General features: G+C 41.0%; 1 protein-coding gene across 6 annotated transcripts; it reads left to right on the top strand.

Moving 5' to 3' along the window:
• The first annotated feature begins 3 nt into the window (after window positions 1–3).
• Window positions 4–22,975, top strand: SLTM (SAFB like transcription modulator). Of its 6 annotated transcripts, none has more exons than XM_072345237.1 (21): window positions 4–311; window positions 909–996; window positions 6,797–6,870; window positions 7,513–7,698; window positions 8,141–8,188; window positions 9,125–9,152; window positions 10,575–10,989; window positions 11,545–11,594; window positions 13,532–13,650; window positions 15,245–15,394; window positions 15,484–15,593; window positions 15,681–15,841; window positions 16,170–16,261; window positions 16,489–16,652; window positions 17,652–17,826; window positions 18,404–18,528; window positions 19,185–19,352; window positions 20,179–20,493; window positions 20,947–21,097; window positions 21,827–21,984; window positions 22,324–22,975. In XM_072345237.1, exons 1-21 carry the CDS (start codon window positions 117–119, stop codon window positions 22,430–22,432), a joined length of 3,081 nt encoding a protein of 1,026 aa, XP_072201338.1. In that variant the 5' UTR covers window positions 4–116; the 3' UTR covers window positions 22,433–22,975. The 6 variants fall into 6 exon arrangements, with proteins under 6 accessions (XP_072201338.1, XP_072201340.1, XP_072201339.1 ...); XM_072345239.1 differs by having other exon boundaries at window positions 10,521–10,989; window positions 15,681–15,760; XM_072345238.1 differs by having other exon boundaries at window positions 5–311; window positions 6,797–6,861.
• Window positions 22,976–24,887: the final 1,912 nt, after the last annotated feature.

Below are 24,887 nucleotides of genomic sequence, written 5' to 3'. Positions count from 1 at the left end.
CACTGCGCCTGCGCCGCGCCTCAGGTCGGCCGCGGCCTCCATCCGGGTACCGCGCGGCCCCGGCGGGGCGGGGGGGTTTCATTGTGCGTGCGGCTGCCGCGCTCAGTCGCTCTAAGATGGCCGCCGCCGCCTCGTCTCCTGCCGCCGCGGGGGCTCCCGGGGCGCCCACCGCTCCGGCGGCCGCGGCGCCGCCTCCCACCGAGAGCAAGAAGATCAGCGACCTGCGCGTCATCGACCTCAAGTCGGAGCTGAAGCGGCGTAACCTGGACGTCACCGGCGTGAAGACCGTGCTCATCTCCCGGCTCAAGCAGGTGAGAGCTCCGCGCGGGCCCGGCTGAGCGGCGCGGCCCGGGCTCGGGCCGGGGGGCAGCGCCGTGAGGGGGGCGGGGCCCTCCCTGCCCCGGTGGCGGTCCCGGAGAGGGGGGCGGGACCGCTCCCGGTGCCGCTGCCGCCGGAGGGGTGAGGGTCGCCCGGCCCGGCTCGGCCCTGCCCGTCCTGCGGCGGCACGCCCTGCCCGGCCGCGGGGAGTGGAGGCGTCAGGCGGGGCTCGGCCCGCGGCCTTGAGGCCCTCCCGGGACCCAGGGCGCTGCGGCTCGCTGGCTGCTCCCTGCCCCTTCATGTCATTGCGGCTGACTAGCGGCACGGAGTAGCGATTCCTGAGAGCAACGTGCCGGTGCTCGCTAAGCTGTCCTTCGGAATGTCATGAGAACGGCTTGAACGACCCGCTGTCACTATCGGCAGCCTTTCCTCCCTCTCCCCCAGCTTTCGGTGGGAGGTTTAACCTGAAGTATGTCATAAGATATTGTGTAGTTGTAAATATATTAACTTGGCTCGTCAGTGTCCTGAAGTGACAACGTATTGCTTCCAGCTGAACTCCACTAAAAACTGCCCTCCTGTGTCTCATTCAGGCTATCGAAGAGGAGGGAGGTGATCCGGATAACATTGAAATAACTGTCTCGGCTGACACACCCACCAAGAAGCCAGCTAAAGGCAAAGGTGAGTACCTGTTGATACAGATTATAGATTTAAACAGGGTTTTGTTGTGTGCATCATCTTAAGAAAGAAGTGATGAACTGTGGCCCCGGTTGTGCCTGTCCTTTACTGTTTGTGAGTTCTGTTCATAAGGCGCCTCGTCTTCTGTACTGGCTTCTAGTTGTGCTGTTTCTCTCCTCATCATCTCTATTCCCCCCCATTGCCACCTGTTGTACCAGCTTGCTTCCTTTTCCTGCAGCATGCTCTGTCTGTCTCCCTGTGTCACACATCTGCTTATCACTGAGGGTGTGGAATGCATTGGGCCTAGCAAAGTACGTATGGGATGTGTTGGTCAGGTGATGTGTCATAAGGTGGTGGCTGTACAGTCTTTGGGTCCTGGAGCCTTGTGCCATGCTCGTTAACGTTGTAGACGTTCTGTGAGATTTCTTGGGATGTGCCATATAATGGGATCCTGAGCGTGGAGTGTGCATGGGTCGGTGTCAGTGTAGTGGCTGAGAGCCCATGGAAGGGGTGAGCTGGCAGGTTGCTCAGCTGTTAGAAGGTACCTGGCCCACTTTATTGGTGAGTGTGGAGCAGTATATAGTAAGGGTCAGAGCCTGGGGAGTGCTGTGCGCTGTGATTGTCAACATGATTGTTGCTGAAGAGAAGGTATATAATTGAGAGATTCCTGAATATAATCAGAATGCGCAGTGTGATTTTAAAACGTCACATTAAGAGACTTTTGTTGTGAAAAATAATGATCCAGATTATAAGCTGATATATTGGGCAGGGATTTTGTTGGCACTGTTTATTTACACGTAACTATTTGTGTTTTGTGAGCTTGAGTTTTAGGGGAGAGTCGCTTGTTTTCTGGTTCTGGGGGTGTCTGTAACCTGTCAAGTAATATTGGGGAAGGAAGTGTCTGTTTTACGCATAGTGTTCTATGAATACATATGCTAAGAACGTTCATAGACAGCTGCTTTGGAAATGGCTGATCTCATACCACTGTCACTTGTCTTAGGCTGGGTTTTGTGGTGGAAATGGTTATTCTTGTTTCTGTCCGGTGCTGTGAGAGGGCAATTTAATAATGAAATGAGATTTAGAGTGACATCCCAGCTGTGCTTGTGGCACACTACAAAAGTGAAGGCAAATAAGCTGAGAATATGGTTTCATTCTCTTCTGTGGCATTACTTTATTCCTTACTTTGAGGATGGTAACCAACACTTTAAAAAAACAACATGGAAGCTAAATAAGGATGTACTTCCACAATTTGTAATGTAGAGATCTAAATGGCAGTTAGTTCTGCTGTGATGAATGTTCTTCTAATCTGCCGCTTTTTATCCTCCTGGTCTCCAAACTAGATTGGCAACGTTCTTGAACTGGCTTCTCATGTAGTTGTACTGTTTTGCTTCCACAAAGATAGTTTGCCTGCTAGTGTTGCTGCTGCCTGAGCCAAGGCTTCAGTGGCTGCTTGCTGCCCCCTCTTCTGTGGAATTAAATTGTAAGGCTCATATGTATCACGTGTGCAGCCTCAGTACAACTCACAGCAAAATATGACCTTCATTAAGTTCTTATCTGCTCACTCTTGCAAACTCAAAAGTTTCTCTTTACTTTCAGGAGTACAAAAGTCTTAGGAGCGTATTTTGTGCCAAAACAGAAAGGTTTACGCTTCATTAATCTTCCAAATTAAGAACAAGAAAAAAAACCCACTAATTGGTCAAGGGAAAAATCTTACAGGATCTTACTGGATTACCGCTAACTGTTCTTTCTGATCAGTGCCTTTGAGCTGGAGGGAAATGTGTTCTACCAGAGTCATACTCTTTCTTTTCAGCTATGTGTTGTTTGTCTTAATTGCTGGTTTTGATGTTTGTCTTCTGTCTGGTGTTTTCTTGTTGAAATATATTGTTGATACCCAGGAGGTTTCCCCCATACCTGGAAATCTACTGCTTGAAAAATCTATTCCCTAACCAGGTCACTAGGAAACTTTTGAACGTATGTAGGAGATGCATGCTTGTCAAGTGGATTTGCTCTTAAAACGAAGTATCTTTTTCTTCATTAGGCTTGTATGTACTCGTCACTGTGTGTAGTGTTGCATCCTCTACTGATTTTGCTCACAGATTGCTCCAAGCCTTCTGCTTCACCTCCCAATAGCTTGAGACTAGTTCTAGTGGGTTTTTAACTTTAATTATTTTACTGCTCCCTAGCAGTAAATGAATGACACTACCAGTTCAGCAGGATATTTTTTTTCTCACTACTACTGCTGTACAAAGCAGAGTAGGAGGAGTATTGGATGTTTCTTGGAGTTAGAAAGAAAATAGAGCCTTAGAAAAGGTGAGAGAGTGGGAGTAATGGATACATTTTCTCTCGGCAGACAGAGAGGTGAATGGGAGGGAAGGTTTCCCTGGGGGTGGGGGAGGAAATCAGCTCCATCAGATGGCCATCAGTTTTAAGATCTGAGTGTCTTTTGTAGTCAGTTCTGCTGCAGCTCTTGAGGTCTGTGGAAGAAGTGAGGTGGCTTCTTTCCCAGCACTGTCTATCAGGAAAACTCGATATGGAATATTGATATTGATACAGGTTGAACTGTTGAAGACTTGTCTAGAATACAGTGTTGGGTAATTTTGGGTGCTCGGTCTCAGTTCCTTACGTGGAGGGCCACAAATGGGTAGGGCAAAGTTAGTCTAACATAGGACTTGTAAATGGTAGAAAATAAACCCATGCAATGTTAAAATAACATTCTAAAGGATGTTCTAAATTTTCTACTTAGTTCTGAAGGGGATGCTGGGTAAACAGCCTGTTGCAATTTTATGGTGCGTATCCATTGCCAGAAAAGTGATTGAGCACAGCTTATAAAGGAGTGCCATCATACCAAGGCAAATTACTGTTTGTGTTGTTAGCTCAGGCACCCACATTTGTGGTGAGTACTATTTACATCACTGACATTTTCAGTAGCCACTGCGTAGGTAACCGTACACATGAGATGTTTCAGCTTGTTGACAGCTTGTATGAGTTGAGACTCACGGCACCTTTTGCAGAAGGCTCAGCTGTCGGGACAGTAGTTCTTAACATACCTTTAGTCACAGTTATTTTCCTCGCAGTGTGACCGGTCTTGAGCACGTTCACAGACGTTTCTGAAAGCTGTTTGTTGCAGTCTCACTTTGGCAGTTTGTGGTGAATGAATGGAGAGAAGTTTTGAGTTTTACTTTTTAGCGAGTCGCTGTCAGTGATGAACCCATGCCAACATCAGTCCCGTGAAGTAACTGATCAGGTCAGAGTAACCTGAAACGCAGAACTGCCATTGAAAGCAAACTTCCTACCTTTAGCCACCGTTGCAGAATGATGGGACACGGTAGAAATAGCTGTGTCAGGTCTTTTTTATTCTTTGTAGAGTTCACCTGCCAGATTTCCTCAGGCAAATCAAATGAACTTTAATAGTTTTCAAGATTGTACATGCTGGCTGGTTGCTAAACGTCTGGCATCGGCTGTATGCAGCTGGTACCTCTGTGTTAAGTGGATATGGGATGCGGGAAGAGCTTGGACGTGCAGGTTTAAACTGAAGAACTGAAATGAGAATGCTGAAGCAGAAAATAGATGAACATGTCCTTGCAGTCTCTCCACTTTATATTGTTATCTGCAGCTATGAATTATATTGTAGCATAGTGAAATATTAGTACAAAGTTTGGGACACTCCTTCAAACAGCAGCTGTGAAGCATATAGAAAACTGCCCTTTCTGATATCAGTCTGCATCTCTTTCTGTGGAAGGCTACCTTTCCTCAGTGTACCTGTGCTGCTGGGGTTGGTTGGTTTGTTTTTTCCTCTAAAATCTCACAAATCTATTGAAATCTACTGTATTACAAATAAAGAAATGGGAATATTTTGTCAGTTCTTGTTGTGCATTCAGATTGGAACTTATTTCATGTTTTGTACTCATAAACATGACTTCAGCCATGTGTCTTTTCCTGGAGACTAGTGTATTTCTGAACTGAGAACTGCAAAATGCTGCATGCGTGCTGTCAGTGTTGCCTTTCAGTGCAAACAGCTCATCTTATTTGCATCTTGAATTGATACAGATTTTCAACACTTCTTTGCATAAGAGCTGCTTTCTAATTGAGCTGCTGACATTTGTAACATAGGCTCATATTCAAGAGAATGGATTGGACAGAATGCTCTAAAAGGGGCGTGTTGGTATGGACATTTCTGTATTTAGTGTCCTTTGGTCTTGTTTTTGCTGAAGGTTTGAAGCTGGCAGCCGTGGCTCGGACAGGTACGCTTCACGGGGTACAGAACAGGTTGGAGGGCTGGGCCCAGAGCATAGAGTTAAATCCATCTGGTGACTGGTCACAACCGGTTTTCCTCAGGATGGGGATCAGAATGGTGTTCAGTATCTTTATTGATGATCTGGATGAGATGATTGAGTGCACCCTCAGTAAGTTTGCAGATGACACCACGTGGGGAGGATGTGTCAGTCTGCCTGAGGGTAGCAAGGCCCTACGGAGGGATCTGCATAAGCTGGATCACTGGGCTGAGGCCGACGGGCTGATGTTCAACAAGACCAAGTGCCGGGTCCTGCACTTCAGTCACAGCAACACTGTGCATTGCTGCCGGCTGGGGCAGAGTGGCTGGGAAGCTGTGTGACAGGAAAGGGTCTGGAGGTGCAGGCTGACAGCTGGCTGAGCGTGAGCCGGCTGTGTGCACCGGTGCAGGGCATCCTGGCTTGTATTGGAGACAGTGCAGCCAGTAGGAGCTGGAGGTGATCGTCCCTCAGTATGCAGCTCTGGTGAGGTCTCAAGATCTTAAGTATTGTGTTCAGTTTTGAGTCCATCTTTACAAGAAAGACACTTAGGCCCTGAGTGTGTCCAGAGAAGGGCAGTGAAGCTGTGAAGGGTCTGGAGCACGAGTGTTATGGGAAACAGCTGAGGGAACTGGGATTGCTTAGTCTGGAGAAGAGAAGGCTCAGGGGAGACCTTATTGCTCTCTACAGCTCCTGAAAGGAGCTGGGGTCAGCCTCTTCTCCCAGGTAATGGCAGTAGGATGAGAGGGCCTTAAGTTGCACCTGGGAAGGTTCAGATTGAATATTAGAAAGAATTTCTTCTCAAAGGAGTGGTGATGCATTGGCACAGGCTGCTCAGGGAGATGGTGGAGCCATCATCCCTGGGGATGTTCAGGAGGATTGATGTGGTGCTGGGTGGCATGGTTTAGTGGGCACGGTGGTGATGGGTTGACAGTTGGGCTAGATGACCTTAATGGTCTTTTCCAACTTTTATGATTCCATGAAATGCAGTGGGTTGCAAAGGAGAATCTATCTAGTCATCTACACTGAGCCATCTTTAGTTGAAAAAAGCACATGTGTACTGGGATTCTTCAGTGAAATGTGCCCTGTGTAAACCAGATGCATGATCCTACTCATTTGGGCTGCTGATTATTCCCTGTAGTGATGAAAAGCACTCAATGAAGGTGGCCAGTCTTTCAAAAATCTTAAGTTATAAAGTATACCTTAGCTGCAGGGATGCTAGATATGTGTACTTGATGTTCTCTTACATTTCACTGTAAGTGAAAGTAGAGGAGTTGATATTATGTCAAGTCACTAACTTGGATGTAACTGCTAATTTATGAAACATCATTAATTGTTTGCACTCACTCATCTGACTTTTTTTCCCTCCTCATCTTAAAAAACACCAGACTTAAGAAGAGTTAAATAGCAGCGAACAGCTCAGGTAAATTAGAGCATACAGAGAATAATAAACAAATGCCCTACACATAATAGGTATTGAAAGAAAGCATGCTGTACTTTGCAGCCGTTGTCAATAGCCTGTCCTGTTTTGTCAGGTAAAAAGCAGGAAGCTGATGAATCAACTGGTGATGCTTCCGTTGAAGATGATGCCTTTGTCAAGGTAATAAAAGTATGTAGTTTTTGTGTTGTTTTCAAAAATTGAAGTAGATTTAGATTTCGGTTTCTGTTTAAGTTTGGTGAGTTTGATTTTAGTTTTAAAAAAAAAAACAACAACAAAAACCAGTGATAAAACAGTGATTCTAATGGTCGTTTTGGTGGTTTAGGGCCTGGAGCATCTCCCCTGTGAGGAGAGACTTAGGGAACTGGGTCTGTTTAGCCTTGAGAAAAGAAGGCTGAGAGGGGACTTGATCCAGGTTTATAAATACCTGAGGTGTGGGAGCCATAGTGGTTAGGCTGGTCTGTTTTCAGTAGTGCGTGGGGACAGGACTAGGGGCAATGGGCTGAAACTTCAGCATAGGAAGTTCCGCATGAATGTGCGCAAGAACTTCTTTACGGTGAGGGTGACGGAGCACTGGAACAGGCTGCCCAGGGAGGTGGTGGAGTCTCCTTCTCTGGAGATATTCAAGACCTGCCTGGACGCCTACCTGTGCGACGTGGTGTAGGGAGCCTGCTTTGGCAGGGGGGTTGGACTCGATGATCTCTAGAGGTCCCTTCCAACCCCTACAATTCTGTGATTCTGTGGTGTTTTTTGTTTTTTTTAATATATCTAATAGCCCCAGCTATGCCAAGTATTTGTTGTTCACATCAACAGGAAAATGAATTGGAGACTCAAGATACAAGCGATCAAGATGGAAATGATGAACTGAAAGACTTCAAAGAATCTGCTGAAGATGAGAACTTGAATTCGAAAGAACTCCCACCTGCAGAAAAGAAAAGATACCTCAACGTGGGGCCAGCAGAGACAACAGAAGATGTAGAAAAGGATTCTGAAAGTCAGGTACTGTGTTTTTGAAGTGCGTTGTTATCAGCAACACCTATTCATGGGAAGTCAGAACTAGTTTTTCCACTTCATCTTGCTCTCTTATCTCTAAAAGATAATTTGGAAATCTTTTTCTTTCTGTTTTTTTTTTTCTTTCTTGGTTTGTATCTGAATAGACCTGAAGTAAATGTGGCATTAATTGATAAAATTATACTGCAGTCCAAAATTGACTTCCCAGGTGGTCCTTTTTCCTGTCAGTAGTAACGACATAATTAATCTCAACAATGAGCTTGGTTGGAAGTCATGAAAAGTTCTCACTTTTCAAATGCGTATTGATTTAAGTAAGAATGTTTTGAGTTAACTGAACCTCTCGACTCTGCTTGTTGTTTGGGTTGGTTTTCTTTTTTAACTGTCTTAAAACAAATATCTTGCTGAGCAAGTTCCTTTTACGTTTTCATAGGAAAATGAAGGTCAAGACATGGAGGATTACACTTTTCCAAGCGTCCACGTGAGTTCCAAATAATTTCCAATTGTTTTGCACATTAGCTAATTTTGAAAAGATCATTTTAGGCTGCGTTTTGGTTCCAGCTTGCATCTTAGAGTCAGGAACCATTTACTTTTATCTTCATTGTGCTACAATAAGGAAGGTTTTATTTGTTTATTTCTAATAGAGCAAATAATTGTGACTTCCAAATAAGGCATCACTTCTGAATGCAAACTCCCATATGTAATCTGGGACTATTCATTGCATAAACTTAGCAAGGAATGTTTTCTAAACTGTCTTAAAGATGCTTTTGAGGGGTATGACAAACGGTAACATGGTATATGCAGCTGTTAGGCGTAGAACTTCTGGTTTAAATTGGAGTTGTGTCTTTGGGGAACGTTACTGTTTTGTTCTGATTTTTAATTCTTTTTTTAATGCTAACATTTGTAACATCTTTAAGCTCAGAAATACAGTCTGAGTTACATGGAACTGACATCTCAAAAAGGGACATCTCATACGCCATGTCTTAATATCAGTGTTAGGTTTTTGACAAGAATTTACTTATCGTGTTTCACCTTCAAATACTGAACGAGAAGTCTGAAACGAGGTAGGCACTTCCTTCTCATAAGCTGCCAAAGTCAGTGATGGAGTACTTGTGTTTCACAGAAAGTAGTGCTTAGAAGCGTGACATCCATCTATCCTAATAGCAGGACAGGGGACAGTTTGATGTTGCAGCCAACTGCAAGTGTTGCAGACAGATACTAGCGAACTTAGTACAAATTTTCAGTGATTTGACAAGGAAGGAACACGATCTTAGCTCCTGTATCACTTTATTCTTTGGAAGTAGCTTTTCAGTTCTTTAATTTGCCTTCAGATGATTGAAGTTCGATGGAAAATCTGAATTGTTCTACCTTAAGTTCCTAAATAGAAGACATTTAGTCTTGACGTTTTTTCTTACAGGATGGTGAAGATGAGGAAAATGAGAAAGGTATGTTTGAAGTTTAATATAGTTCAGAAGTCTTTAGCCTGGTAAGACCAGGCAAATTTCTCTCGTAATACTTGGTCTCTTTACTAATCTTGTCTCCAGTACTAAGTATCAGTTGTTTCCTTATTAAGCTCAGCAGCTGAAATCATTGCAGTCAATGGGTTTATCTCACTCTTAAGAGTTATTTTACTTTTAAGAGTTGATTACAGTACTTATCAGTTACTGTGGTGGATGTATAATATAGTTGCAATGGCATGAATCTTAAAAAAAAAAAACCAAAAAAACACAAAAGCAACCATAGTATTCAAGGACTCTGGTTCTGGTGTACGGTAAGTCTTGATGCACATGCTTCCAACTTGCACTGCAGTAACTGATGTTAAATGGAGTTGAAATGAGACTCCCTTACACTGAACTTGAGCACCCAAAAATGTGTGGACCATCATATGCTTGACTTACTGTCATGTGGAAATACCATTTGTATATAGAATGGTAAAAACGAGTGTTTGGAAACCTGTGGAGTGGCTTTTTTTTTTTAAAGCTGTACTCTTAGTGAAACTATAGAAGGAATATAATACATTTGGGCAAACAGACTTTCTGGACAGAAGTCTTAAGGATTCTACATACTGTGGACTAGAAAAGGACATGGAACATCACATTACACAAGATGGAATAAACACGGAAGTTTCAGGATAAAACTCCAGACTCCTTGTTTACGAGGGACCTACAACTGAAATATCTCCAGTGCGAGCCGAAGAACACCGTCTGAGGTGCCGGTGTAGGACTGAGACGGAAAATCTGTCCAGTGGATGAAGACTGAGAACCATCCGTCTACGAACTCTGGATTAAAGCTCACTCCCCTATTTTCTGCAGTAGCCTTGTACGGTTAACTTGACTGCCAAACAACAAGCTTGGAAAGGAAAAGCCAAAGATTACCAATGTGGAAGACTGACTGAAATTCTCCAAGACTGTAACGCTTTTGGATTTGGGAAGGTTCGAAGTCTCAAAACCAGGAAGATTGAAAGATGGATTAAACCAAACTGTGAGCATCCAAGGCAACTATTTTCTTACGACATGCTAAATCCTAAACTGGAAAATGGATACTTCTTATGAAGAACGGGTATCTCCAGGATGGAACCGTATTCTGACTCCTAATGTTTTGGTATTTGTCTCTAGAAAATGTGTTTTGCCATGAAGAATAAGTGATCCTGGGTAAAGGATTTATATTTGTGTTAATACACCTTGTGTTTTTTCCTAACCTTCCATCAGTGCTAATAACTGGCTTTGTATTTTCTAGGTCCTATTCTAGCATATGCATATGAAATTGTTTAAACTTCTTGTTTTGCCATATTTATTCCTGTTAAATCCTCTTAGATAAAGCAGGTTCTGGTGATGGTACACAAGAAGTATCTAAACCTCTTCCTTCAGAAGAAAGCCTAGCTGAGGCTGATCACACGGCTCATGAAGAGATGGAAGCTAACACGTCTGTGAAAGAAGCTGAGGATGATAACATATCGGTTACAATCCAGGCTGAAGATGCCATCACTCTGGATTTTGATGGTGATGACCTCCTAGAAACAGGTAAAAATGTGAAAATTACAGATTCTGAAGCAAGTAAGCCAAAGGATGGGCAGGATGCCATTTCACAGAGCCTGGAGAAGGAAAGCAAGGACTATGAGATGACTGAGAACCATAAAGATGGTAAGAAGGAAGACTGCGTGAAGGGTGATCCTGTCAAGAAGGAAGCCAGAGAAGGTTCAAAGAAAGCAGAATCTGGAGACAAAGAAAAGGATACTTTGAAGAAAGGTCCCTCGTCTACTGGGGCCTCTGGTCAAGCAAAGAGGTTTGTTTTTCTATGTCAGTTCTTTACGATACTGAGTGCCAGCATTCGATAAGATCACTCTACATTAAGGGGGTAGCAGCAAGAATCTTGTAATTAGTATCCTATGCTCCTGCCTATAGATTTTTTTTGACCGCCATAAGTTACTTTTTAAAATTCAAGATCTTCGTATAGACACTATGTCCTACTGATTGCATTGTCGAATTGTCAGCATTTATTTATTTTTTTTTTCCAATTTGACGAGTTTTTTAAATGTCCTTGTGATGATGGTAATGAACAGCTATCAGTTCTAAGAACACAAAGTGAAGTCAAGTCCCCGTCCTGAAATCTGGAGAAGATTGCCATATATCCACTGAATAGAGTTGTCAGAAAATCTAGATCTTCAGGCATCCTGGGGAAAATCAGTGCAAGAATCCATGAGGGAATCATTTGTTCAAATACACAGTCTAGCCATTATTTTTATTTTTGGAAATGTTTTCTTGTCTGTTAGTATGAAACGCAGCACGTAGTGAATTCTGTATTTTCAATTTTCTTCTGATTTTTAATTTGCTTCTCTAGCTCTACTAAGGAATCAAAAGAAAGCAAGACTACATCAAAGGATGATAAAGGTAACTATTACAAGTGAGGGCAGTACTGACTTGAAGTAAATGCCTTCCTCTTTGAGAACTTCCTTGCTGGGTACTAAAATGGCTTAAATGATTGAACTTGTTTGTAGAAAATTGTGCTGGGGGTGCAGCAGTAGTCGCTAGCTCTTTGTGTATTTCTTATAATGTCAGACTCCTTGTGAGATCAAAAATACTTACTCTGTGGACTCGGTGGAAATATATTATTCTACTTCAAAATTCTGTTGTGTGCAAACTTAGCATCTCCCAGGGCTTTGTTCTGATAGGAAGGTGTAATTTTCAGATATGCTTACTGCAAATTGACATCAGCCTAAAGGGCTGATCATGTATCCACATAAAAATGCAGAAAAACCCACACGCAGTTACTTAAATATAACGCCAGTTAAATTATTTGTTCAGACTTAATTTTTGCTCGGTTTTAAATGAAGTGAACTTTCAGCTGCAATATAACAGCTAATGTGCTGGCTAGCAAAATTGTGCATGTGGCTGTCAGTGTGGTAACATTGGAAGCTCTTTGTATACCTTGGTGTTTCCTACTGTTACAATAAAACCCAGTTTTATGATGAAAAATTCACAGAGGAGCTCTGGTGTGCATTAATGTCAACAGTTATATGGATGCTTCGGAGCTCAGTAAATATATTCTTACAGGCTGATGTGCCTCCTTAATTTGCCTCTTTTGCTCTTTCCCAAAAATTCCCATCTCGTATATCACAATGGATGAATGGAACTTCACATGAGAAGTGAAGTTCTGAGGAGAAATCTCTGTGACAGACATAATCCATGTTTCTGTACATGCCTGTCTGCTCATAATAATTTTCTATTTATGATGAAATTAAAGAAATAGCAAGTCTGTTTCCATGTAGAACTTATAACATCTGTAATAGTCACTATCAAGGCTGTCTTAAAAAATATATATGTATATACAAAGCCAAGATAGTTGCTATTTAATGATAAACTTAGAATATCACAGTTTATCAAGATAATCCAGGATTATCAGATAATCCTAGGTGAAGGTAGCTGGGGTTTTATACCTTTTGCTCTTAGTTCATCTTGATGCATTGAAGAAGGAAAGCCAGCTGTTTGCCTGCTTAAAACTACCTTTGAAAACTGCACACCATCAGAGTTTCAGCTGTTTAACTGGAGCTCCCATGCTTGTCCAACCTGTGCAACCAGCTGTGTTTTAACAGAAGCAGTTCATGCCCCTAACAGCACACAGCAAGAAGCTGAACAAAACAGTACAAGAGATGTTGGGGATTTATACGCGACTCTTGAGTTCTTCATTTTGAGTTGTTACAATAATGGCTAAAACATGTTTTTTTCTTGTGGATGTATTTTTGATTTTTTGTTCCCATTTGTCCTTAGCATTTTCCTCTATATGTGCAAAATAATGTTTGATAAGGTACATCCAGCAGTGTGTTAAAAAGCTGCTCTGGATGAAGGGTAGACACCAAGAAGTTGTGGAAATAGACACATTCTGGACGTTAGGAAAAATAAGTTATATTGCGGATTAACTGTCTTCTCCATTAACCTTTCAGTCATTGCTTTGGTCATGTGATTAGTGTAAAGACGTAGTAATGGAAAAACAGATGTTGGGTGTGTTTCTAGATGGAAGTAATCAATAAGAACCAAAAGCTGAAGCTTAATATACTTACCTAAATAAGATGTAAAGCATGCCTGTAAGGAGTGTTGTATGATTTCCTAGCTCAAGTAAGCCAAGCTGTTGGTTTCATTATGTGGGTGAATGAATGAAATCTTATGGCGTATATTTTTTTTATATAGAAGTCTTTTCAAGAAAGGTAACCGGATAAACAGTTACTTAAAGGTAACAGGCTCAGTTTCTCTTGTCAGCAACAGTTTAGTTCAGTATTCATTGTGTCTTTGCCTCCTTAATTTTGTTGGCTGTTTTGCAAAACTTGTTTCAGGAAGTGGAAGCAGTGTTAGTGGTAGCAGTGGAAGTTCAACTAGAAACCTGTGGGTTAGCGGACTCTCTTCCAACACAAAAGCTGCTGACTTGAAAAATCTCTTTGGCAAATATGGAAAGGTATTTCATGTGGTGTGATATTGTGTGTTATGTGTGCCTCTTCCCCCATAACTCCCTGTTGTGGTTTATCCTAGCAGGCAGCTAAGCACCACACTGTGCTTTGCTCACTCCTTCCACTCCCAGTGGGAGAGAATCAGGGGAAAAAAAACAAAACAACAAAGTAAAACTTGTGGGTTGAGTTAAAAACTACTTAAGAGAGAGGAAAAAAGGAAATGGGGGGCGGGAGGGAGGGAAGAGAATGAGTTGTAGTTATTACTATATATACGAACCAAGTGATGCCCAGTACATATCCTCACCTCCTGCCAATTGATGCCCAGCCCGTCCCCAGGCTGCAGCAGCTCTCAGACCAACTCCCCACTGTTTTCAAGCTTTTTCCATGTGATGTCATATGGAGAATATCCCTTTGGCCAGTTTACGTCAGCTCTCTTCTTTCTGTCCCCTCCCAACTCCTTGTGCTCCATCAGCCCCTCACTGGCAGGACAGTACAAGAATCTGAGAAACTTCAGTGGCCTTGGCTCTGTACAGCACTGCTCAGCAACAGCTGTAAACCGGTGTGTAATCACCACTGTTTTTCTCCTAAGGCCAAAACAGAATCATACCAGACACTGTGAAGGAGAAATTAGTCCTGTCCCAGCTGAAACCACGACACCTTTACTCTATGCAAATACAGAAATTGAGTTTTACTTATTTAAATGCAAATCTGAGATGAAATGTCTAACCAGTATAATGTAAAAAAACACAGCACATTCAGCACCTTAAGCTAGAATCTGTACTTACAGGAAGACCCATAACTTAATAAGAAAGTTGTTTTCCTTTTGAGGTGCTGTATAAGTGGCACTAACATTGAGGCCAGGACTGACTTTAAGCCTTGAGATTTTTCTTTAATTGAATAACATTGGCTATTAAATGCAGCAACTGCATTTAAGATTGAAAGACTTATTAAAAAAAGTGTTCTAAGGGCTTCTGAGTGGTGAAAAATAAGCTAAAAATACATGGCTGCTAAACGTCTACTCTTATGGGGACTTTCCTCATGAAGTTTATTGCAGGCTGCTTACGCTCAGTGAGTTTTCCTGGATTTTGGGTTAGTGTGGGAACTCCAGGGATCTGATTTTTATAACAAATTTGAGAGGCAGTTTTATGACTTCATGAGTAGTGAAACTTAGGAGTCTATTCTGTTAAAATTTCCATTTCTCTGCCTCTTTGTCCGTGATAGATGTTCAGCAGCTGTATGTACTTCCATACCCACTTTTAAGTAAATGGGGGAAAATGTAATGACTAAATGTCCACAGCATTGCAGGCTGCTACAGTGATTAAATGAAGGCACTATAGATTGTGTCAGTCAATAAGACTTGCTCCTGTTATTACTGACATTCTAACAAGGAGCCACAACACCAGACTTTGTGTTTTCTCAAGAGGCAGGTGTCCAAGAGTTGTTACCAAAGCTGCTTGGTTGACACGTTTGGTAGTTACCTTTTTAAGAACTTGCCTTAAGCAATTTGTTTCATACATACTGGGGTAAAAACGTTATTGGCGTATCATCTGTTCCTCACTAGAAATGTATTCCTAAAGACCTAATTTTCACCTGCTTACGTAGGTACTTGGTGCAAAGGTGGTCACAAACGCACGAAGCCCGGGGGCAAAATGTTACGGCATAGTAACCATGTCTTCTAGTACAGAAGTGGCTAGATGCATCGCCCACCTTCATCGGACAGAGCTGCACGGACAACAGATTTCTGTTGAGAAAGTAGGTTTAATAAGATGAAAAGTTTACCCAAATAGACCATCCTGGACAGAAATCTGTATTAACATATTTGCTTTTGGAAAAAAATGTAGGTGAAAGGCGATCCTTCCAAAAAGGAGCTGAAGAAGGAAAGTGATGAGAAATCTAGTTCAAGTAGAAGCACAGGAGATAAGAAAACCACATCAAGTGATAAAACCAGCAAGTAAGAACTTTCACATGTCTTCTAAAGTTGTGAACATCCCTTAAGTTGAATTTCCTCATTGTGTTTGTGTGTTTCTCTCCTGACAAGGACACCGTCAACCAAAAAAGAAGAGAAGAAATCTGAGAAATCTGAAAAAAAAGAAAGTAAAGAAGCCAAGAAAACAGAAGGTAAAGATGAGAAGAGTGATAATGGAGCAAGTGGCCCTAATCAAGAATCCACTAAAAAAACTGAAGAAAAGAAAAGAATAAGTATGCAATAGAGCCATGTTTCCTCCTTGTGAATCTGTGTCTGGCTTGTCTGGGGGGCATGTTCTTGCTTTTAGCTGGAAGAAAAATAATTAACTGCTGATTCATCTCTACAGTTCAGTAATATCTATTGCTTCAGAGCCAATGTGAAAACTTCCATGCATCATATTACCACTTAGCTACAGAAATGTGCTGGCATGCTTCTGCTACCAGTAGCACTTGGGTGACATTTCTGAGTCTCTAAGTCAATGAATATCTGTAGTAAGCAAATTAAGACTGTGTGTTTTAAATCACTCTCCCTTTATTTCGTTTTCCCTTCCCCATTCCCTAGGTGGTAAAAGCCCAGGTCACGTTGTAGTTCTTGACCAAACAAAAGGAGACCAAGGCCACTCCAGGACAGTGAGAAGAGGAAGGTTTGAGAAAGTAAGTATCTACTGATTTACTGGAATCCTTATTATTTGATGCTGCTTACAGTTGATGTCATTATTTTATTTTCTGATGAGTCTGAAGTATCACAGACGACTAAGCTGAGATAGAAGCTTTGTATGCTTTGGGATAGCTCAGTAGTTAATGATATTTAAACGTAGCATCCAGAAATCTCCCTAAGTGAATGAGACTTCTGAAATAACCATTGTAATCTCTATCTATAGCCGCAGATATTGAGGAACAAAGAGCGTATTATTCAAGATAAAGTGAAATTCAGGGAATACAGGGGTAGAAAGGATATCTTGCCTTTTGAAAAGATGAAGGAACAGAGATTGCGGGAACACATGGTTCGATTGGAAAGAATACGACGAGCTGTTGAACTCCGAAGGTAGTAATTCAACTTTTTGCTAAAGGCTGTTTTACACATTGATAGATTTCTAAATAAAGTATTTGATCAAATTGGAATGTATTCTGTCAGACGTTTTACTCAGATGGTGAAGTCTGGGATTGTACCTAACAGTACCCTTATAGAAATAAAATGACTCAAAGTTTTTTGTTTAATATTTTAAAAGCCATATGTGTGTGCACATAGCTTAGTGCTTGTTAGAGGGGGTGGGACTGCATGCTGGTTTGCTTTGTGAAGAGCAGTTGAATAGGAGGTGTGGCCAAAAATAGTAACTTTTGAACTATTACATGTCTAAATGACAAATGGGGCATAATGCTACCTTGTCCCTTTTATGTAAATAAAAGGGCTAAATGGCTACTTTCTTTTATTCTGTTGATTTGATAAGACAAGAAGTTCACAGAGAAAAGTTAAGTGACTTGTGTTTTTAAGTGGATTTCCCAATACAAGGGAATTCCCAGCAAGCGTAGATCTTAGGGGAGAAAATGCCTGTCCTGCTTCCTGTGAGCTGTTTTATAGCAGGTGAGGATGAAGAAAACAAACGAGTACACCTGTCTGTGCAAGCTGGAACAGTCATGTTTTTGTCTTATTTTGGACAGAAAGTAATTAAAATGTTGTTAGTCTGTAGTGTACAGCAGCTACAACAGCAAGTATTTTTAAGATCAAAATGGTATTGTTTGCTACGCTATGGTTGATGCCTGACAGATAACAATAGAGCAGTATGAACTGTGCAAAAATAAAATCAGAATGATAATTCATGACTTAAATGTTTTAGTATCTGTTGTCTGTGTATGTGGTTCTGTAGAATGCAATTTGGCTACTTAGGGTAAAAGGAATAGGCTTCTAATACCACAGCTTCTCTCGGTAGTAGCCTTCTCACAAATAGTTTATGAATGTCTGTGCCTACAGTGATGTTTTAGATGAGAAACCTTTTCAATTCAGTTTCTGCAACCTCTTTTTGTTGTTTTTATTGTCTTTCTTCAGGAGAAGAGAAATTGCTGAAAGGGAATGTCGGGAGAGAGAACGTATACGAATAATGCACGAAAGAGAAGAATGCTTGCAGAGAGAAAGGGAACGATTAGAAATTGAAAGGCAAAAGTTAGAGAGGGAAAGGATGGAACGAGAGCGTTTGGAAAGAGAGCGTGTTCGTATTGAACAGGTATACATATTTGTAGTTGGGCTATAATGAACTCTTGGTTGTAACCCAATTTGCACTTGGTATGAATTTTTCTTTGGCCTTCCACTCAGGCCTCAAAAGAATCATCGCAACAATAAGCAACGTTGTCAAACAGCAGCAGCAGTCGTTACCTTGTTTGACTAGTAATTTGATGGCAAATTCTTGATGCAGCAGTGTCAGTCAGGAACACTAAGACTGGAGTTCAGTAGCTGACATTGCCTCTACTAGTTAGTCTTAAGTAATTTTTTTGGCTTTTTCCTAGAGAACAATGGTATAGCACTTAATGAGCTGTATTTCTGGGCAGTACATCAGTACACATCAGTAACATGAGGAAGCACCTGGAGATTTTTATGCCTAACAGATGCATTGTCTCCTCTTCAGAGAAATATTCCTTTGTGCTCTTGAGTCTTGGATGCTATCCAAGCACGAATCATATCAGACAGCCTTTGGTAGAAAACTGTCAAACGTTAGTTCTGTGTACTTACTGAGTGCTTCATAGGTGTCTCTAATTAGAGCTCTTGTGTCTGATGTGCTTGTTTACCCATCCCTTTCATGGTAGGAACGGCGAAAAGAAGCAGAGCGTATTGCTCGTGAAAGAGAGGAACTTCGTCGACAACAACAGCAGCTTCGCTATGAACAGGAAAAGAGGAATGCTTTGAAACGTCCACGTGACGTAGATCACAGGTAATCTAATTCTGAAACTATTGCTTTATAATCCTTATAAAGAGCTGGTAGCTCTTTTTGGCTTGAAAATGTGGTTGTATCTCAAACAAGTCTTCATAGAAGAACTGAATTTCTGGTATTTATTTTTGACATCAGTGTATGTCAAGTATGAAAGGTGGTATCTGTATCAGAGGGCTTTGACACAGAATAGTGAGAATTAATTCTTATTGTACCAAAAAAGTGTAGTATAATTGAGTGCATGTGCTGAGAAAAGCTGTTCTGCCTTAACAGACAAAACTTCTAAATTCCATTAAGAATTTACTGACAAATGAATGGTTCAGGTGAATGAGTCAGTGTGCCGGCTTTTCATTTGTGTTGAAGCTGCTGACCTGTTGTACCACTGGCTGCTTGAGCCACCTGAATCAAAGCTCAAAAGCAGTTTCTATTATTGAAAAAACAGGACTGAGTTCTTAGCCATAAAGTGGACATAAGGGAGGTACAATAGAGCGCAACTGTAAGGTCTCATGGTAGAGACAACAGCAGAACACTGAAGTACATGAAAATGAAGCTGTCTTTATTCCCCTCATGAAGTAGCTTTCTCTCATCTCTCAATCTGTATTATTAGGCTGTGATTTGGATGCATGTTACTGATGATGGCTTACTTGTTTCTCTTAAAGGAGAGATGATCCTTACTGGAATGAGAGTAAGAAGATGGCTCTTGATACAGATGCACGTTTTAGTCATGGCTCAGATTACAGCCGCCAACCAAATAGATTTAATGATTTTGATCACAGAGAACGGGGACGATATCCAGAAGGTTCTGTTCCATCATCATCTTTTGATAGGTAAGTTGTTATAATGGGGCAGCAGGTCTGGTCTGCCAACATCTTGAAATTTAGAATAGTTAAAGATGTCATTGTGCAGCAACAGAATTGTAGCAGTGTCTAGAAGTTACTTCAGGACTGGCCATTTATACCGTAAAACTTTCTGTTTTCTTCTGGAGATGTTAAATTGCTGCATGGTGGTCTTTTCATCATGTTACAAAAGAAACGTTGCAATTACTCTTCTTTCATACCTGCTCACAAATGGGTTCTAATGAATTAGATCTGTCCTGCTTTAATTCATCTCGTTAAGAAGCAAGGCTAAAAGCACCTGACTCAATGACTTGCACAAATTGTGCTGGTTACAGTCCATACAGCTGTGCAGTAGATACACAATCCAGGGCCAACTCTGTTTCCACTGAACATCTCCAATAACCAGTTATAACACTAAGACCACATCATTGTGGCTGCTGGACTTTTATGCTGCAAATGAACACGCTTCATCTGACTTAATAAATCCAGCATTCCTTGTGCTTCATCCCAGGAAGGTAAAAAAAAAGATCCTACAAGAGCTTCAATATTATAGTTGCCAAACTAGACACAGATAAATCCAATGAAAAATGTTAAGGTGTATTTAAGAACTCGAGCTGAAAATGATAGCTGTAAAGACAAATGTAATTCAGTGTGCAAGGATTCTTGCAATGTATACCATGTAATAGTATATGAATATGAATAGTATTTTTAAATATGATTATGTGAATAGTATCTCCTAACCTCTGAGCTTATATTTAAGGAGAAATGGGAAGAAAGGAAGACAAGCAAATGACTTTTTCCTGCTTTAACAACCTAGGCGAGAACGATTTGTAAATCAAGGTGAAGCAAAAAAGACTCGCCCAACTGCACGAAGAGAAGAACCGGGGTTTGAGAGATACCCAAAGAATTTCAGTGACTCCCGAAGAAATGAGCCACCACCACCAAGAGGTGAGCTTCGAGATACAGACAGACGGGAAGTGCGAGGAGACAGAGATGAAAGAAGAACAGTGATAATTCACGACAGGCCTGAAATACCACACGGTCGACATCCAAGAGAGACTGGTTCAAATCCACCTAGGCAAACAAATTGGAAGAACGAGGGAAGCATAAGCACAGACAAACGGGATGGCAGGTAAAGTTCCTGGATATACAACTGGTGTCAGTAGTGATTCTTTTATCATTTATCCTTGGTAATAAAGCCTCAAGAACCAATGGGTAAAGAGAGAACAGGGCCGCTCCTAAAGAGCGGCAAAGTTCCTTTCCAAAAACAGTAGGAAATACTCGAAACCTGATGAAAAACTTGATGTCACATATGCTACACATCCATAAACTCTATGCTGATGTCTAGCAGTCTATTCTTATTTATGCACAGTAGAATAGAGGAAGGAGGCTTTTTTTAGTTAAGTATGCTGATATAAGCAAATACATGCAAGCTTTTAATTATTTAGCAAGCCATGTAGATTTAAAAGAATGTTTGCAAGAAGCCAACTGCAAGCTGCTAGCAATACAGAGAACATAACGTTTTAGAAGTCTGTTGTGTTTTGGTATCTATTATATTATACTGAAACCACAATTTTGATAAAAGCAACTTTTACAGAGAGAGGCCAGATCGATCAGGAAGAGAAGTGTCTGGACATGTAAGAGGTGCACCTCCTGGGGGCCGGAGCAGTGCTTCTGGGTATGGAAGCAGGGAAGGAGAACGAGGAGTGATGGGAGAACGAGGTGGTGGAGGACAAGTAAGTAACTTTTTTTTATGTTTATGCGTGTGGCAGGAAGAAATTGGGAAATAGAAAATCATGCTGGAAAAACGAGCTGACCACACAGCACCACAGAAATCATAGCAAGCATTCTGATTAGTTTAAAGCTGCTTGTTTCCCTTTAAACAGTGTTTGTGTGGCTTTTTTCTTTAATTAAGCTAAAATGTCTGCAGAAAACATACCCAGTTCTTAGGTCTAGTATTTTAAGGGTTGGGTCAGAACACTGTGTGAATGAGTTGCTGATTAGGCTTTTCATAATGTTATCATAGTGCTTCTCAGGTTCTTAATCTTGCACTGCATGTTACTTTCAGCATGAAAAAACATGCTGTAGGATTTGTCTTGAAAGCCAGCAGCCTAAGTTTTCCATGCTACTTCATCCTGAAGCATTTAATGTTTCTCTTTCTGCACATACACGGAACATGCTTATTTAGTTATTATGTGATCGGGGTGGAACTGGGAGTACATTACAAGCTCACAGAACTTCACCCTTTGCAAACTCGCTACTGTAAAACAGTTCTGTTTTGATATCTAGAGTTATTTTAACAAGATTTATTTGAAGAATGCTTTCGATGCTTACAGACTGAAAGCCTGAACTACTAGATTTATAAGTAGTGATACTGGAGAGTTCTACGTTTAGCCTTCTTGTAATGCTCACTTCATGTTGATGATGAAATAGGCCTTTCATTCTGAAAATAACTTTCTTGCTAGCACTACAGCGAAGACAGACATGTTGTTGAACGGCACAGTCGTGAAACTGGACCAAGGAAAGAATGGCATGGACCTAGTTCTCAAGGGAGTGGATATCACGATGCGAGGAGAATGGGAGATGGCCGTGGAGGAAGTGGCATGATGTCTCCACACACAAGGTACAAAAATAGATCCTTCCTTCGCCCTCCCCACTGAGCTCCCAGTGTTCACATTATCCTTTAGAAGTGCAGCAGCCTCGGTGTATCAGTATTACCTCCTGTGGAGGACTCGCTGCTGCACAGCATGCAATCCATCCTTAAATGCCAGCACTTGGCTGCACAGTTCTTGAACTGCTCATGCTGTTCAGTTACAAACTCGGTAGCTTCCTTTAAAGCCTCTTGTCTTGGTTTCTTTTGACACTTAACAGTTAAGAACATCCATACTTCTCATATCAGTTATCTGTGCACCACAAGTGTAGACCCTTTTGATAATGCTTCTTTTAACACCTTTGTTTCCAGTAACTCGTCACCAATAAATAGAGTTGTACAGATCACAGGGAATTCCATGCAGAGGGGAAGTGGCTCAGGATTTAAGCCATTTAAAGGTGGACCTCCACGAAGATTCTAAGATCTACAGCTGCTTGGTTTCAAGGATAACTTATTGACATTTCTTGTAAACTTTCTCTGATTAAAAACAGGAAATCTTGTCCAGAACTCCTGATTAAATTTTTTTAATTTAACATGCTTACTTTCCTCTCAATTTTGGAGGCATTTTAATAGTTACGTTGTAATTTTGGATAGTTTTTGTGTATCTTTGATAAGCATTTTCCCTGAGGCACTAGAGCTGTATAAAGACAAATTGGAACCAAAATCTTTGTTAATCTTGTATAAAAGAATGGGTTGCAGCTGTGTGCTAGTTTGATTTACCAGCATTAGCTCTGTGGTGTCATGCTTTAAAGTTAGCTACTTCTCACAACATACACAGCTATAACCTCCGTTTTGAAGGTTGTCCAGGCTATTCTCTCTGCTTTCTAATTTGTAGAGAAATAAGATTGTTCTTTCATTACTGGGTATTATGTAACCTATTTTTGCAGAAGGTACTGTTACATTGAGTGCATTTACGTGTATTCTTGCAAATGTATTCTTTTGAAATAAACCTTCATATTCTGTATAGCTTCTAGTAAGTCTTTGAAACCAGTCTTGGGGGAAAGAAGAAATAACAAAAGTGGCAAGCTGGCATGGCAAATCAAAACCAATATTGACAAGCCCTTCTGAAGAACATGAATATTTAAAGCTCATTCAGTATTTATACAGCTGAACACTGGATCTTGTAAATAAAAAAGACTGTAAAGTAAAATTCACGTAAAGGCTGAAAGCAGTTACTGGTTCAGACCATCTTTAAAGATCTATCAAGTTTAAGGCAAGGGCGAGTAACAACGCCCTGATCTCTGCCATGCTCAGTTACTCCTTTGGTGCGTGCAGGGACTGTCAGGTATCTGGGATCCTCCAGAAAATGGAAATAACAAAGTGAGTTAAACTGTTTTCTTTCAAGTAACCTTTCAGGAAAGGCGGGAGGGAACTGAGTAGCACAACAGTTTCTATGGTTTATCTTTTATAAATACTCCAAACTGACAAATACCTTATGTTTAAATTAAAAAAATGCTATATTAGCAAGTGTTGGGATATTGATCTATACAGTAATTTAATAGGGCTTTCTCCATTCTCACTACTCTAGGATTTGAGATTTTTTCCAGTAGATTACGAGTACAAATTACTAAGCTAGAGAGCATTTGAAAATGACGTCATTTGACTGTAATATGTGCTTCAAGAGTGACAACACAGAACATACAGCTGCTGGAGGATGGCTGCAGTCACTGATGGATTGAACAGGAAATATGAAAGCAATAAAACTAGAGAGGTGACTCTTCATCTTGCTTACAGTAGAGGAAGCAAGATGTGCATTGTAGCCTCTAGAGGCATCGTGTTCCTTGATGCGATTTTGCTTATGTATAAAAAAACGTGTATATGTTAATTGAAATGAATCTAAATGAAAATACAGTGCAGGGATGATGGAGAAAAATGTAACTAAAAACCAACAGCCTCAAACTTCAAATTTTGAAAGTATTTAGGTAGATTGAGGTCTGTCCTTCACTAGAGTGTCTTTTTTAAATACCTAAATGAAATTTATGTACAGATAGTGATTTTCAGAAGACTGTTAATCAGAACAGATCTCGTCAGGGTACAGATCCTAAACTGCTTTAAAAAGCATCTTAGCAGTGTCGCTTTTGTAGCACAAAACAAAAGGGGCATTAAGTACAGAACTCAGCTTCTCCAAAAGTGATTTAAGAGTTCAGAATTAACAGTTTACAAGGAAAGTGTCCATTCCTTATTGTACTCTAAAAAGATAAACACAGTATAAACAATTAAGGCTTTGAAAATACAGAACAGGCAGTAGGTGATACCATTGCTATGTTGGGTAATGGTGTAGCATCATAATGAAAAGGTTTTCCATCACATACCTGGGTGTAAACGATACTGCAGGAACAGATTCAGTTGTGTCATAGTTGCACAGATGTGTTCTACAAGTAACTACAAACTTCCTCCCTTTTCTAGCAGAGATCTATAGTAGCTTCTGTATCTTTCCTGTTAAACCAGATTTGGGGAACAAAATCAGCTTGAGGTTCACAACTAAACTTCAGATTTAAAACAGCTAAGCAATTGCACCATTGCAGTGGGTCTATGCACAGCAGCTTGAACCCAGCCAGCTCTTTCAGGAAGGAAATGTGGCACCTTTCTGAAGTAACTTCAGGCTTTGAATTACCTGGTTAAAATGTGGTATTGTGACAACATCCTAAGAGTCAACAGTGGTGAATGTACCATTCACTTACTGGCGTTTCATTCCTTTATAGGTTTTTAAAGAACAAGCTTATAGTACGTAAGAAATCCATAAATGCAAACATAACTGCTGGAAATAGAGCGTATAAAATGACCGTGTAATAATTACAGCTAGTCAGGATTAAAGTGCAAATAATTGCTGAATTAGATGTAGTTTAAAGATTCGCAGGCAGGTTCATTGGTTTGCT

Source organism: Excalfactoria chinensis, chromosome 10 (genome assembly GCF_039878825.1).
Source record: "Excalfactoria chinensis isolate bCotChi1 chromosome 10, bCotChi1.hap2, whole genome shotgun sequence".
Classification (NCBI taxonomy): domain Eukaryota; kingdom Metazoa; phylum Chordata; class Aves; order Galliformes; family Phasianidae; genus Excalfactoria; species Excalfactoria chinensis.
Note: the sequence above shows the minus strand (reverse complement) of the source record. Positions and strands in the feature narration are given on the sequence as shown.

Bases quoted from the DNA above. Each gene is read 5' to 3' on its own strand.
- SLTM (XM_072345234.1), top strand. From the start codon at position 117: ATGGCCGCCGCCGCCTCGTCTCCTGCCGCCGCGGGGGCTCCCGGGGCG. The intron at 997-6,796 runs GTGAGTACCTGT...CTGTTTTGTCAG, and splicing joins GAAGCCAGCTAAAGGCAAAG to GTAAAAAGCAGGAAGCTGAT. The intron at 16,653-17,651 runs GTAGTAATTCAA...GTCTTTCTTCAG, and splicing joins CGAGCTGTTGAACTCCGAAG to GAGAAGAGAAATTGCTGAAA.